The sequence below is a fragment of the Bos indicus genome, chromosome 29, assembly GCF_029378745.1.
Source record: "Bos indicus isolate NIAB-ARS_2022 breed Sahiwal x Tharparkar chromosome 29, NIAB-ARS_B.indTharparkar_mat_pri_1.0, whole genome shotgun sequence".
Classification (NCBI taxonomy): Eukaryota; Metazoa; Chordata; class Mammalia; order Artiodactyla; family Bovidae; genus Bos; species Bos indicus.
This window is the reverse complement of record NC_091788.1, coordinates 28,307,626-28,323,676: the sequence shown is the minus strand read 5'-3', so window position 1 is coordinate 28,323,676 and position 16,051 is coordinate 28,307,626. Positions and strand designations below refer to the sequence as shown.

At 40.6% G+C, this 16,051-nt stretch overlaps 1 protein-coding gene across 1 annotated transcript; it reads left to right on the top strand.

Moving 5' to 3' along the window:
* Positions 1–14,896: 14,896 nt before the first annotated feature.
* On the top strand, positions 14,897–15,832 carry LOC109554258 (olfactory receptor 8B12-like). The gene has a single exon (XM_019954574.2). It carries the CDS (start codon positions 14,897–14,899, stop codon positions 15,830–15,832), a length of 936 nt encoding a protein of 311 aa, XP_019810133.2.
* Positions 15,833–16,051: the final 219 nt, after the last annotated feature.

Here is a 16,051-nt window from a genome sequence, read left to right as displayed (position 1 = left end):
TACTTGGTTCGTATTGGGTTAGGTCCTAGTGGGGTAATACCCCACTCAGTGACAGTGGGACCAAACACCGTCGACCACTGCATGTGCTGTTAAGCTGCTTCTCATCAACGTCTCTTTTATCGGCACTTCTTTCACAAGCTGGTGGACTCTGTAGTCATAAGCATTAGACTGATCATCTCATCTCTCACGTACTTGTGGTTTCCACCAGCCTCCATTTTCTCTATCCTGAGGCAGAGACAAAGCTGTTTTTGTTTTCTCTGAATCAAGGAAATGCTTTTAAAACCTCATCCAGATGTCTCTAGTGTTCTTGCCTACTCCAACAACCCACAAGACAGAGTGACAGGTGTAAGCCAAAGACTATGGTCGACAACTGCACATCTCTGTGCCTCTCTTTCCTCACACGAAAAATGGCAGAGTAGAGTGCCCTGTCCCTTCTTGGAATTCAGGAAAGTTATTGCAAGTAGGACGTGCTGGTGAATTGTTCTAGAGCAGTGTCCACCTTTTCTCGTCTTGAAGTGACATATGGTTTGGGAGAGCAGGCTCCTCAAATAGATCTGGTTTTATGTATTTGCCTAATGACCTAGGTTCCTATAAACAGGGCTGGTCACTGACCAATACATGCAAACAGCTGGGCTGAAGGAGAACAGTCTCTGAGAAACTGTAGTCTTTACATTTCAAGTTACTTTTTCAAGACAATTTGAAAAGTACATGTTTCAACAGTGAAGTGGTTCTGAGCTATATTTGTGGAACTTTGGAAGCAAGAATTTAACATACAACTGTGTGCATATGTGAAATAAGTAATTATATGTTTATTCACAAGATTTGAGCAATTATTCCTCTTCTCTGCAAATGGCCAAATTCTCTCTGGCCCAAAGCAGATGATGATTCCTCTAAAATGGGTACCTGTCCCTCCATGCCCTAGGAGAGTAAAGAATGGGAAGAAACTTTTCTCTTTATCCATATCCTGTATTTCTCTTCCCTAAGGGAGAGGAGTGACTGGTGAAGCTGTGAAACTGAACTGGGAATGAATGGCCCAGTCCCCTTTGGGCCTCTTTACAAGACTGGCCTGTCCCCTGGACCAAGACTTGTCTCCTCCTTCATGTGTCCCTTTCCAGATGTTGCTAGTGGTAAAGAATCTGCCTACCAGTGCAGGCAGATGTAAGAGACAAGGGTTTGATCCCTGGGTCAGGAAGATCCCCTGGAGGAGTGCATGACAACCCACTCCAGTATTCTTGCCTGGAGAATCCCATGGACAGAGGAGCCTGGTGGGCTACATTCCATAGGCAGTATGAGTCTATGACTACAGTCCATAGGCTGGACTCTGTATCCGCAAAGAATTGGACACAACTTACAGACACAGCAGGCATCATGTATCCCTTCATAGGGAAGGCCTGATGCTGTCCATTTTTCCTGTGCCTGGGTTCATCAGGCTTATCTGGGGAAGGCAACGAGGGATTTAGAGAAACTCTCCTTGACTGCAGAACTAAGCTGTATCCTCCAGTTAACTTTACTAGTATGAAGCTGATCTTTTGATTTCCATTTTGTGAGGCTCTTGTGTCTCATTTCTCAGTTCCCTACTGAACGTGCAGACAGTGGGAAGAGTGATTATCATTCTTTACAGCTCCAACAATCTCCCTGTCATACACTCAGTGATTCAGCCCATTCTATCACTTGCCTTTGTCCAGATGTATGCATATTTTAATATGCAAGGCTTTATTGGGCTTCCAGTTTTTGGTTTTCTTCAGTTAGTCTGCCTGTCATGCCCTCCTCCAACCTCTGCTGTGAACCCACTTATTATTTAGGACTCATAGCAATAAATTTCTAGTATATCGTAAGATTGATAACACATTTTCTTAGCAAAAATACAATAGTTATATATAATGAGACATGGTTTCTGGGTGATGATTTAAAGTAAAATAAAAAAAAATGTGGCCATTAATTTGTTATAAAGGCAAAAGTATACTATGTACTAAGGCATATAATTCTTTTCCAACAAAAACCAAACCTTAACTTTATGCAATGGATTCATTACCTAAGGGGACTCAACAGGTTATAAAGTGCGATTAGGTAGCCCATGAAAAATAGACCTCTATGACTAGATATTCAAATGGTCTTCATAGACTTGTGACTGCCATAATAGAGTGGTGGTGGAGAGAAGAACTGGGAGTCTGGGGTTAGGAGAGGCAAACTATTATAGATAGGATGGCTAAACAACCAAGTTTTACTGCATAGCAAGAGAGCTGTATTCTACATCCCGTGATAAACCATAATGGAAAAGAATATGAAAAAGAATATATAAATATACATGCATATATATGGAGAAGGAAATGGCAACCCACTCCAGTACTCTTGCCTAGAAAATCTCATGGATGGAGGAGCCTAGTGGGCTACAGTCCATGGGGTCACAAACAGTCAGACACGACTGAGTGACTTCATGACATGTATATATATATTTAAATATTTAACTGCTGAATTTAGTAAAGGCAGAGGAACCAGAGATCAAATTGCCAACATCTGCTGGATCATTGAAAAAGCGAGAGTTCCTGAAAAACATCTATTTCTGCTTTATTGACTATGCCAAAGCCTTTGACTGTGTGGATCACACAATAAGCTGTGGAAAATTCTGAAAGAGATGGGAATACCGGACCACCTGACCTGCCTCTTGAGAAATCTGTATGTAGGTCAGGAAGCAACAGTTAGAACTGGACATGGAACACCAGACTGGTAAAAAATAGGAAAAGGAGTATGTCAAGGCTGTATATTATCACCCTGCTTATTTAATTTATATGCAGAGTACATCATGAGAAACCCTGGGCTGAATGAAGGACAAGCTGGAATCAAGATTGCTAGGAGAAATATCAATTACCTCAGATATGCAGATGACACACCCTTATGGCAGAAAGTGAAGAGGAACTAAAGAGCCTTTTGATGAAAACGAAAGAAGAGAGTGAAAAAGTTGGCTTAAAACTCAATATTCAGAAAACTAAGATCATGACATCTGGTCCCATCACTTTGTGGCAAATAGATGGGGAAACAGTGGAAACAGTGGCTGACTTTGTTTTTCTGGGCTCCAAAATCACTGCCGATGGTGATTGCAGCCATGAAATTAAAAGACGCTTACTCCTTGAAAGGAAAGTTATGACCAACCTGGACAGCATATTAAAAAGCAGAGACATTACTTTGCCAACAAAGGTCCATCTACTCAAAGCTGTGGTTTTTCCAGTAGTCATGTATGGATGTGAGAGCTGGACTATAAAGAAAGGTGAGTCTCAAAGAACTAATGCTTTTAAACTGTGGTGTTCAGTCAGAATGGCTGCTATTCAAAAATCTACAAGCAATAAATGCTGGAGAGGGTGTGGCGAAAAGGGAACCCTCTTACACTGATGGTGGGAATGCAAACTAGTACAGCCACTATGGAGAACAGTGTGGAGATTCCTTAAAAAACGAAATAGAACTGCTATCAGTTCAGTTCAGTTGCTCAGTCATGTCCGACTCTGAGACCCCATGAATCGCAGCACGCCAGGCCTCCCTGTCCATCACCAACTCCCGGAGTTCACTCAGACTCACGTCCATCGAGTCAGTGATGCCATCCAGCCATCTCATCCTCTGTTGTCCCCTTCTCCTCCTGCCCCCAATCCCTCCCAGCATCAGAGTCTTTTCCAATGAGTCCACTCTTTGCATGAGGTGGCGGCCAAAGTACTGGAGTTTCAGCTTTAGCATCATTCCTTCCAAAGAAATCCCAGGGCTGATCTCCTTCAGAATGGACTGGTTGGATCTCCTTGCAGTCCAAGGGACTCTCAACAGTCTTCTCCAACACCACAGTTCAAAAGCATCAATTCTTTGGCGCTCAGCCTTCTTCACAGTCCAACTCTCACATCCATACATGACCACTGGAAAAACCATAGCCTTGACTAGATGGACTTTTGTTGGCAAAGTAATGTCTCTGCTTTTGAATATGCTATCTAGGTTGGTCATAACTTTCCTTCCAAGGAGTAAGCGTCTTTTAATTTCATGGATGCAATCACAATCTGCAGTGACTTGGAGCCCCCCCCCCCCCCCCCAAGAAAAGTATGACACTATTTCCACTGTTTCCCCGTCTATTTCTCATGAAGTGATGGGACCAGATGCCATACGACCCAGCAATCCCACTGCTGGACATACAAACTGAGGAAACCAGAATTGACAGAGACACGTGTACCCCAAATATTCATCGCAGCACTGTTTATAATAGCCAGGTGGAAGCAACGTAGATATCCATCAGCAGATGAAGGGATGAGAAAGCTGTGGTACATAAACACAATGGAGTATTGCTGCTAAACTGCTAAGTCACTTCAGTCGTGTCCAACTCTGTGTGACCCCATAGACGGCAGCCACCAGGCTCCCCAATCCCTGGAATTCTCCAGGCAAGAACACTGGAGTGGGTTGCCATTTCCTTCTCCAACACATGAAAGTGAAAAGTGAAAGTGAAGTCGCTCAGTCGTGTCCGACTCTTCGCGACTCCATGGACTGCAGCCTACCAGGCTCCTCTGCCCGTGGGATTTTCCAGGCAAGAGTACTGGAGTGGGGTGCCATTGCCTTCTCTGAATGGAGTATTACTCAGCCATTAAAAAGAATACATTTGAATCAGTTCTAATGAGGTGGATGAAACTGGAGCCTATTACACAAAGTGAAGAAAGCCAGAAAGAAAAACACCAATACAGTATACTAATGCATACATATGGAATTTAGAAAGATGGCAATGATAACCCTGTATGTGAGACAGCAAAAGAGACACAGATGTATAGAACAGTCTTTTGGACTCTGTGGGAGAGGGTGAGGGTAGGATGATTTGGGAGAATGGCATTGAAACCTGTATATTATCATATGTGAAATGTATCACCAGTCCAGGTTTGATGCATGATACAGGATGCTTGGGGCTGGTGCACTGGGATGACCCAGAGGGATGGGATGGGGAGGGAGGTGGGAAGGAGGTTCAGGATGGGGAACACATGTACACCTGTGGCAGATTCATGTCAATGTATGACAAAACCAATACAATATTGTAAAGCAATTAGCCTCCAATTAAAATAAATAAGTTTATAAAAAAAAATAAACTGTGATGTTGGAGAAGACTCTTGAGAGTCCCTTGGACTGCAAGGAGGTCCAACCAGTCCATCCTAAAGGAGATCAGTCCTGAATATTCATTGGAACGATTGATGTTGAAGCTGAAACTCCAACACTTTGGCCTCCTGATGCAAAGAGCTGACTCATTTGAAAAGACCCTGATGCTGGGAAAGATTGAAGTCCGAAGGGAACGACAGAGGATGAGATGGTTAGATGCCATCACGGACTCAAAGAACATGAGTTTGAGTAAACTCCGGGAGTTGGTGATGGACAGGCAGGCCTGGTGTGTTGCAATCCATAGGGTCCCAAAGAGTCAGACACAACTGAGCGACTGAACTGAACTGAACTGAAATATTTAACTAAGTCACTTTCCTGTATAGCAGAAATGAAATACAACATTGTAAATCAACTACAGTTCAATAAAATTTTTAGAAAGAGATTAATGGATAATAAAATAGAAAATTCCTTCTCATTAAAAAAAAAAGAAAATGCAATTCTTAATACTGACCACTTAAAACATAAGTGCTATGCTTGGTATATGCTAAATAAGAATTCAAGTAAGAGTAAAGTCATCATTTTTAATACACATTAAAAAGAACTTGAAGATGAATTGATAGCCTGCATTATTTTATACATTTTCTTCTATAACAGTATGTCCCTCTACAGGGGCATATTCCTTAGCAGCCACAGTGAAATCTTTAGTCACCGAGCAGTCACTGTCAGCTAGGCATTGTCCATGAACCAGGATAGTGATCTCTTCACCCACCTGACAGTGAGTTGTCTGTATCTAGCCCTTATTTCACTGTATTTTTGATTGGAACAAACTTGTTACCTCCTGCATTAGTCCAGGTCCTTTGTGAAGCAAGATGCCAAGACAAGGTTAAATGTGTAACATCTGTCAGGGCAAATAAGGCAGGAGCTAGAGGAAGCTGGGGGAGATATTAGACTGGTGAGGCTGATGGTAAGGCACAGAGAATTCTTGAGCCAAATCCCATGGGAGGAATCCCATATCTAGCAAGAACATGCCTGCTTAAAAAAAAAAAAAAAATCCCTGTTCTTTTCAGTCATTTTAGCTGGGAGCAGCCTGTGGGAACAAGGCCTTAGTACTAGTGTAGTGATGATCGATTTCAGAGTGCAGAGACAGGGCTGATCAGCCATTCACACTTCCTGAAGTAGTAGATCTGAGATGTGCATGTTCATATCAACACAAGGAACTCAAATATAAAATATGATGCTTTGGGACTTCCCTGGTGCCCCAATAGCTAAGACTCTAAGCTCCCAAAGCAGGGGGCCCAGGTTTGATCCCTGGACAAGGAACTAAGTCTATCATGCTGCAAATAGATCCCATGTGCTGCAATTAAGACCTGGAAAAGCCAAATAAATACATATATTTTTTAAATGTTTACTTAATTAAAATTATTTTAAAAGATAATTCACTGCTTAAAGCAAAAAATGAGAACAATGTACTATGGTATTCATTACATACGATGAAATAAAAAATATGACAGTGATCACAAAAGGATGGAAAGGAAAATGAAAGTATAATTTTTAAGGGTTTTTAATATTTACAGAGTTATAAGCTTTTATTTTGAGATGGATTTTAATAAGGTAAAGTCACATATTGTCATCATTATTGGAAACCACTATTAAAATGTGATACAGTTAAGAAGCCAACGGAGGACATACAGGAGAATACTAGAAAGTTCTCAGGGCTTCCCAGGCAGCACAGTGGTATAGGACCCACTTGCCAATGCAGGAGACTCAGGTTCAATCCATGGGTCAGGAAGATCCCCTGGAGGAGGAAATGACAACCAATTTTGGTATTCTTGCCTGGAGAATCCTATGGCTAGAGGAGCCTGGCAGGCTACAGCCCATAGGTGCTGCAGAGTTGGACATGACTGAGTGAGTACACAAATACAAATAATTTTTGCACACTCAAATAATTTGAAGAAGGCAGGAAAAGATGGGAGAAAAGGAACAAAGATCAGATGGGATGAGAAGAAAACAAACAGCAAGACTGTGGGTTTAATTCAATAAATACACTGAATATAAATAGTCTAAACCTGCCAATTAGAAGACAGGAAAAGTTACACTGGATAAAGAAAAATTTTAAATTCCATTATGTGCAGTTTAAATCACATTTCAAATGAAAATGAGATATTTTCTTAAAGCAGAGGATGGACAAAGATATGCTGTGTAAGAATTAATGATAAGAAATCTGAAATAGCTATACATTTCTGACATAGTATACTTTAGAACTTGAAATATCAACAAATATCATGAGTATATTTCACAGTATTTCAAGTATAAAGCAATAAAAACACATAATTCTAAGTGTATTATACAGAACACATTTAACACCACCTAATAACAGACCAATGGCACCCCACTCCAGTACTCTTGCCTGGAAAATCCCACGGGCGGAGGAGCCTGGTGGGCTGCAGTCCATGGGGTCGCTAAGAGTCAGACCTGACTGAGCGACTTCACTTTCACTTTTCACTTTCCTGCATTGGAGAAAGAAATGGCAACCCACTCCACTGTTCTTGCCTGGAGAATCCCAGGGACGGGGGAGCCTGGTGGGCTGCTGTCTCTGGGGTCGCACAGAGTCAGACACGACTGATGCGACTTAGCAGCAGCAGCAGCAGCAGCAGCAGCAATAACAGACCTTCAAATACATAAAGCAAATGCTGACAGAATGGAAAGGAGATACAGAAAAAGTCACAGTTAAAGTGGGAGGTTCAACACTCCCATTTCAGTAATTGATAAAGCAAATAGAGAGAAAATCATTATAGACAAGAAGACATGAATAACTATCAAATGACAGGAACAAAATGACATTTATGCAACATTTTACGCAACAACAGAATACAGAAATTTTTTCAAGTGTCAATGGACCACTCACTCAGATCAACCATATGCTGGGGCATTAAACTAGCTTACAAGTTTTGAAGAACTGAAAGTATACAGAGTCTATTCTCTGACTACTGTGTAATTAAATTTTAGAAACTAAGAACAGATCACTGCAAAAATTGTGTTAAGAGATAAGATCATGGAAGAATGGGATTTAGTATCTCTATGGTTTGGAAGAGAAGGAAAGAGAAGAAAGAAGCACAAATTAAAACTGACTAAAAATTTGAACCTGGGAACCATGAGCAGGAGAGTAGAAATGGAGAAATAAGGAGTGGAGAGGATAAGGAGCTAGATTTTAGACTAGATGATAAAATGTTGGCAAAAATCTTCAAAAAGAAATGGTAAATAAGAAAAAAAATGGCAATGGAGAAACAGAGTTTGCGAGAAAGGGGTCAAAATACAAATTAGGATACTCTGATCACAGAGGAATGGTGAATTGTTCCAAGCAGAAATATTTAAGGACAGAATAGTCAAAGGCTGAGTAAATATTTCTTCAATTCATGAATTCACAGAAGCCAAAAAAATAAAAGAAAAAAAGAGAGAGAAACTCTCTCTCTCTTTTTTGAGAATAGATGGGAAAACAGTGGAAACATTGGCTGACTTTATTTTTCTGGACTCCAAAATCACTACAGATGGTGACTGCAGCCATAAAATTAAAAGACGCTTACTCCTTGGAAGGAAAGCTATGACCAACCTAGATAGCACATTAAAAAGCAGAGACATTACTTTGCCAACAAAGGCCCATCTAGTCAAGGCTCTGGTTTTTCCAGGGGTCATGTATGGATGTGAGAGTTGGACTGTGAAGAAAGCTGAGCACAGAACTGATGCTTTTGAAGTGTGGTGTTGGAGAAGACTCTTGAGAGTCCCTTGGACTGCAAGGAGATTCAACCAGTCCCTCCTAAAGGAGATCAGTCCTGGGTGTTCATTGGAAGGACTGATGTTGAAGCTGAAACTCCAATACTTTGGCCACCTGATGTGAAGAGCTGACTCATTTGAAAAGACCCTGATGCTGGGAAAGATTGAGGGTAGGAGGAGAAGGGGATGACAGAGGATGAGATGGTTGGATGGCATCACCGACTTGATGGACGTGGGTTTGGGTGGACTCCAGGAGTTGGTGATGGACAGGGAGGCCTGGCACACTGTGGTTCATGGGGTCACAAAGAGCTGGACACAACTGAGCAACTAAACTGAACTGAAGTGAATGTGTGAGAATTAATGTGAGAATTAATGACTGTTTCTGTGCATCCAAGGGGAGGAAGGAGAAATGAAAATGAATTTAAATAAATTGAGCTCTTGCATTCCAATTTACTTTTTATGTATAACTGTTAATCTATACATTGTCCTTAAATGTTTGGAAGAATCCAGTATCAAAGTCTGGAATTTCCTTTGTAGGAAGGATTTTCATAACAAATTAAATTCTTTAATAGATTTAATACTATTCAGATTTCTGTTTCTTCTTTTCTAAGTTTTACTAATTTGTATCTTTTAAATAATATTCCAGTTTCTCTAAGTGAACAACTTTCACAATATTTCTTTACATTTGAGGATTAATGAATGTATGTATTGTACAGACATTCTCTGAGTGAGTATGTTCTAATCCATGTCTTATATAATATTTTAGTGTTAGCAGCAGATTTACAAGTAATGTATTATACAAAGATTCAAGTTGTGGAAAGGAGTTCTGTGACAAAAGTAACTTAATCAAGAATATTTATTTCTATGTTTCTCTCTGCTTGTACTGGCGCAAGTGAATGGTGAAAATGACTTTAGAGAAGTCCTGATTCACTTGAAATAAAACCTTGATGCATTTAAAATAAAATTCCCATGGAAACTGTCTCTGAAGTTACAAAAACCTCAGAAGAATTTTTCCCAGTATTGCATCATGCCTGCAAGAACTCTCTAAAATTCCTAGAGGAAAGTGAACATTTAATGAACCCTTAAAGTTGTCTTTGCCCTTGAGTGTTAAGAAAAGTTTATTTATGGTGTTTATTTTTACTTCTTGATAATGGATAATTTTCTCTATTTCTTTAACAAGTGAAGTGGGATTGAGAATAGGGAGTGGGGTTCTTTTGAGTCACTCTGGGCTGTGGACAATTCTCAGTGTAAATAAGATGGACAAGACCCCATCACTGATGTCTCAACAAGTCTTCACTGATATATGTGCACATATATCAATACTCACAGTGGTTTTAGTTGGACTTCCTTGGAGAAAAGTGGACTTCTGCTTTTATGTTTTGATTTCATAACTTCCCTAAGAGGATTCTAGCCTTTTTTTTTAAATTTTATTTTATTTTTAAAATTTACATAATTGTATTAGTTTTGCCAAATATCAAAATGAATCCATCACAGGTATACATGTGTTCCCCATCCTGAACCCTCCTCCCTCCTCCCTCCCCATACCATCCCTCTGGGTTGTCCCAGTGCACTAGCCCCAAGCATCCAGTATGGTGCATTGAACCTGGACTGGCATCTCGTTTCATACATGATATTTTACATGTTTCAATGCCATTCTCCCAAATCTTCCCACCCTCTCCCTCTCCCACAGAGTCCATAAGACTGTTCCACACATCAGCGTCACTTTTGCTGTCTCGTACACAGGGTTATTGTTATCATCTTTCTAAATTCCATATATATGCGTTAGTATACTGTATTGGTGTTTTTCCTTCTGGCTTACTTCACTCTGTATAATAGGCTCCAGTTTCATCCACCTCATTAGAACTGATTCAAATGTATTCTTTTTAATGGCTGAGTAATACTCCATTGTGTATATGTACCACAGCTTTCTTATCCATTCATCTGCTAACACCATACACAAAAATAAACTCAAAATGGATTAAAGATCTAAACATAAGACCAGAAACTATAAAACTCCTAGAGGAGAACATAGGCAAAACACTCTCTGACATACATCACAGCAGGATCCTCTATGACCCACCTCCCAGAATATTGGAAATAAAAGCAAAAATAAACAAATGGGACCTAATTAACCTTAAAAACTTCTGCACATCAAAGGAAACTATTAGCAAGGTGAAAAGACAGCCTTCAGAATGGGAGAAAATAATAGCAAATGAAGCAACTGACAAACAACTAATCTCAAAAATATACAAGCAACTCCTACAGCTCAACTCCAGAAAAATAAATGACCCAATCAAAAAATGGGCCAAAGAACTAAATAGACATTTCTCCAAAGAAGACATACAGATGGCTAACAAACACATGAAAAGATGCTCAACATCACTCATTATCAGAGAAATGCAAATCAAGACCACTATGAGGTACCATTTCACACCAGTCAGAATGGCTGCGATCCAAAAGTCTACAAATAATAAATGTTGGAGAGGGTGTGGAGGAAAGGGAACCCTCTTACACTGTTGGTGGGAATGCAAACTAGTCCAGCCACTATGGAGAACAGTGTGGAGATTCCTTAAAAAACTGGAAATAGAACTGCCTTATGATCCAGCAATCCCACTGCTGGGCATACACACTGAGGAAACCAGAAGGGAAAGAGACACGTGTACCCCAATGTTCATCGCAGCACTGTTTATAATAGCCAGGATATGGAAGCAACCTGGATTCTAGCCTTTAACTTGGACCCCAAATATAACTTATCTGCAAACTTCCCCAGTAGAAATTTATTTTTTTGGATAGAAAATCTACCATTTTTAATATTTAAAAGTCCCTGGCAAAGCATATGGAATGCAAATTGGTACACAAAATGTTATTAGGCTTTATATTAGTTTTAGTTAAAAACCTACATTGTGTGATTGTCATTGTCTGAAACTGCAGCAAGGTCTCTAGCCCCTCTCTCCTGTTACTATGATCAGGATTTTCTCCCTCACAGCCAGCAATCTGGGTTAAAATACTGCATTTAAAGTTCAGGTCATAAGCATGATGCCTTGGTTGAAAAGGTGCTACATTAAACCATGAACATGTCATGTTTTGTTAGAGTAACTGTTCTTATCAAGAGAAGTTTTTTAGGTGTCTTTCAAGTTATCACTCAAATGTCAGATTTATCTATATAATGTTGAAATCTGTAGCTTTTTTCTTTTCTATTCCATTCCCTTACTTTCCTTTTCTTCATCACAATTCTCATGTTACTTTTTTAAAAATTTAATTTAATTTTTTAAAAAATTTTATTTTATTTTTAAACTTTACAATATTGTATTAGTTTTGCCAAACATCAAAATGAATCCGCCACAGGTATACCCGTGCTCCCCATCCTGAACCCTCCTCCCTCCTCCCTCCCCATACCCTCCCTCTGGGTCGTCCCAGTGCACCAGCCCCAAGCATCCAGTATCGTGCATCGAACCTGGACTGGCGACTCGTTTCATACATGATATTATATATGTTTCAATGCCATTCTCCCAAATCTCCCCACCCGCTCCCTCTCCCACAGAGTCCATAAGATTGATCTATACACCTCTTTCTTTTGTGTCTTTTTTATCTTCTGCAATTGGAATGGAAGCTCCAAGAGGGCAGGAATCCTTTTTTGTTTTTGTTTTTTCACTGAAGAATCGCCAGGTCTTAGAGGCCTTCAGAGACAGTATACACACACACACGCACACACACACACACACACACATATATATATATACACATACACACATATATATACACACACACAGAGTAACTACTTGCTGAATGAATGCTGGTTTTGTTCAAAGTCTTTCAACTCCCCTTTATCTGACAGACTGGCTGCAAAGGCTGTTCTCTGCTTTTAGGTCTTGACAAAAGTTGCTATTAGTTATTTCACAAATATTTGCTTATAATAATCAAGCTTAAATTGCATGATTAAGTAGTGGAGAGAAATCAGAGAAAGTGTCTTTGGGTTTAAGTGTGGAGACAGGCAAATAATTTTTCCTATATTTTAGAGGTGACTGAAATAAGAATATCCTTCTCTGAAGTCCAAAACACCTAATTTTACCCTTCTTGGCTCTAACACTTTTTGCATTCCCCACTGAAATTATGTAAGTACTTGCTTTTATCTGTAAAGAATCTTATGAGATCCTAGAAAGTGAAAATGCTGCTTCAGAGGTTTTGTTGTCACTTACAGGGAGGTAGTGTAGCCCAGTGGTTAAGAATAAGAAATCTGGAATTGAACAGGCTTGGTTTTGACTCAAGATTCTGGAACCTTCTAGCAGTGTGAGCTCCTCACGTTTAAAGTAGATATTAATAGGTCTCATATATAAAGTTGTTGTGAGGAATAAACAAGTTAAAATTATTTGAGCATTGCTTTAGATGCTTGGTATCTGTTGCAGGGTTCTGGGTCAGATAGTGTCTGGTACATGGTAAGTGTTCAATACCAGGTAGCAAGAATTATTTTTCCACACTGCTTTGTTCTTGCATGCTAGGTCGCTTCAGTTGTTTCTGACTCTGTGCAAGCCCATGGACTGTAGCCTGCCAGGCTCCTCTGTCCATGGAATTCTCCAGGCAAGAATACTGGAGTGGGTTGCTATTTCCTCCTCCAGGGGATCTTCTCGACCCAGGGATTGAACCTGCATTTCTTATGTTTCCGACATTGGCAGGTGGGTTCTTGATCACCAGTGCCACCTGGCTTTGCTCTTAGTTGTGTTTAAAAGGATGTAACTTGAATAAAAGGTCATTAAAAGACTTGTCAAGCACTGCCAGAGATGTAAGTAAATATTTCTTCTTCCCTGGGAAGGTGGTCTCTGGAGCTGTGATCCCGAGGGAGTCTCTTGTAATGAAGTCAACTGAGATATCTGATCCAGGATAAAAGTATTCAGTCTGCTGTTATCCATGGGTATAAGGAAAGGATGCTGCTTCATCCTTGGAGGCTGGACAGGAGGCTTGGGGCAAAGCCACAGTCAGAGACCATGTCCTTCTACTCAGCAAGAGAAGCAAGATAAACTAGAGGTTTTGATCATTAAAGTGGAGAAGCAGAAGCATCTGAGCCCAGAGTTTTCACCTTCTTTTCACAGGGCATTTGAGTCTCCATGAAAGAGGTGGATGAGAGCCAGCAGAACACAGCACTGACTCCAAGCAGAAGGAGGGTGAGTGCCTGCCTGACCTGATCTGTCCTGTCGCAGAGAGGTTTCAAGCTCACACTCAGAGCCAAACCACCTGAGTTTACCTTTTGTCACAGCTTAGGAATACTGGGACTTGTGCAAATCACTTAAGCCCAGTGTCTTCATCTGTCATATGGGGATAACCATAATGCCACACATGACAGAGGATGAGATGGTTGAATGGAATCACTGACTTGATGGACATGAGTTTGATCAAGCTCCGGGAGTTGGTGATGGACAGGAAGCCTGGCATGCTGCAGTCTATGGGGTTGCAAAGAGTTGGACATGATGGAGCAACTGAACTGAACTGATAATGCCACACAGCATGTAGAACCATGCCTATCTCAGTTGTTGTTTTTGAGTCATTGTCATGTCCAACTCTTTGTGACCCCATGAACTGCAGCATGCCAGGCTTCCCTGTACTTCACTATCTCCCGGAGTTTGCTCAAACTCATTTCCATTGAATCAGTGATGCCATCCAACCACCTCATCTTCTGTCATCCCTTTCTCTTCCTGCCTTCAGTCTTTACCAGCATCATGGTCTTTTTCCAATGAGTCGGCTCTTTGCACCAGGTGGCCAAACTATTAGAGCTTCAGCTTCAACATCAGTCCTTCCAATGACTGTGCAAGGTTAATTTCCTTTAGGATTGACTGGCTTGATCTCCTTACTGTCCAAGGGACTCTCAAGAGTCTTCTTCAGCACCACAGTTTGAAAGCTCCCAGTCAGAGCTCAGTAAGTGTTCCTTTTCTTTTCTTCTCCATCTCACCTCCATAACTTCCAGTAACTTTCAAAATATGTTGCCTCTGTTTTGTTTAGTGACTCTTTCTTTTTCCCTCACAGATTCTTCTAGAGGAGAATGGCTGCAGATAACACCTCCTCTGTGATAGAGTTCATCCTCACAGGCTTAACAGACCAGGCACAACTCAAGATCCCCCTCTTCTTCCTGTTTCTAAGTTTCTATGTGGTCACTGTAGTGGGGAACCTGGGTTTGATAACTCTGATTGGACTGAATTCTCACCTTCATATTCCCATGTACTTTTTCCTCTTCAACTTGTCCTTCATAGATTTTAGTTACTCCACTACCCTCACCCCTAAAATGCTGATGGGTTTTGTCTCAGAGAAGAACATCATTTCCTATGCAGGGTGTATAACTCAGTTTTTTTTCTTCTGTTTCTTTGTCTTTTCTGAATCCTACATCCTGTCAGCGATGGCATACGACCGCTATGTCGCCATCTGTAAGCCACTGGTGTACACGGTCACCATGTCTCCTCAGGTGTGTTTACTCCTTTTGTTGGGGGTCTATGGGATGGGAGTGTTTGGAGCTGTGGCTCATATGGGAAACATAATGTTTATGACCTTCTGTGGTGACAACCTTGTCAATCACTATATGTGTGACATCATTCCCCTCCTTGAGCTCTCCTGTAACAGCTCTTATGTAAATTTGCTGGTAGTCTTTATTGTTGTGACCATTGGCATTGGGGTGCCCATTGTGACCATTTTTATCTCTTATGGTTTTGTTCTTTCTAGCATTCTCCATATCAGCTCCACTGAGGGCCGATCCAAAGCCTTTAGTACATGCAGCTCCCATATAACTGTGGTTTCTCTTTTCTTTGGGTCAGGAGCTTTTATGTACCTCAAACCACCTTCTATTTTACCCCTTGATCAGGGGAAAGTATCCTCTGTATTCTATACTGCTGTGGTGCCCATGCTCAACCCATTAATCTATAGCCTGAGGAATAAGGATGTTAAAGTTGCCCTGAAGAAAACCTTGAGCATAAAAATCTTCTCTTGAAAATGACAAAGGAACTCCAAAGCTTTGCTTATCAGTTAAAAAAAATTGTTTTTCAGTGAAGAAAACAAATGTCAGCTGGTGCTTTCTCTTCTATATTTAGAGAAAAATTTTAACTTTCCTATAAGCATTGTATTTCTCTACTCCTTATTCTAGCCTATCTATTTCAATCAGTCTTTGTTTTATGAAAACAGTTTCCACAGTCATAGAGGGTTACTCTTT

What these genes read in the sequence shown, in the direction of transcription:
- LOC109554258 (XM_019954574.2), top strand. Translation starts at nt 14,897, where the DNA reads ATGGCTGCAGATAACACCTCCTCTGTGATAGAGTTCATCCTCACAGGC.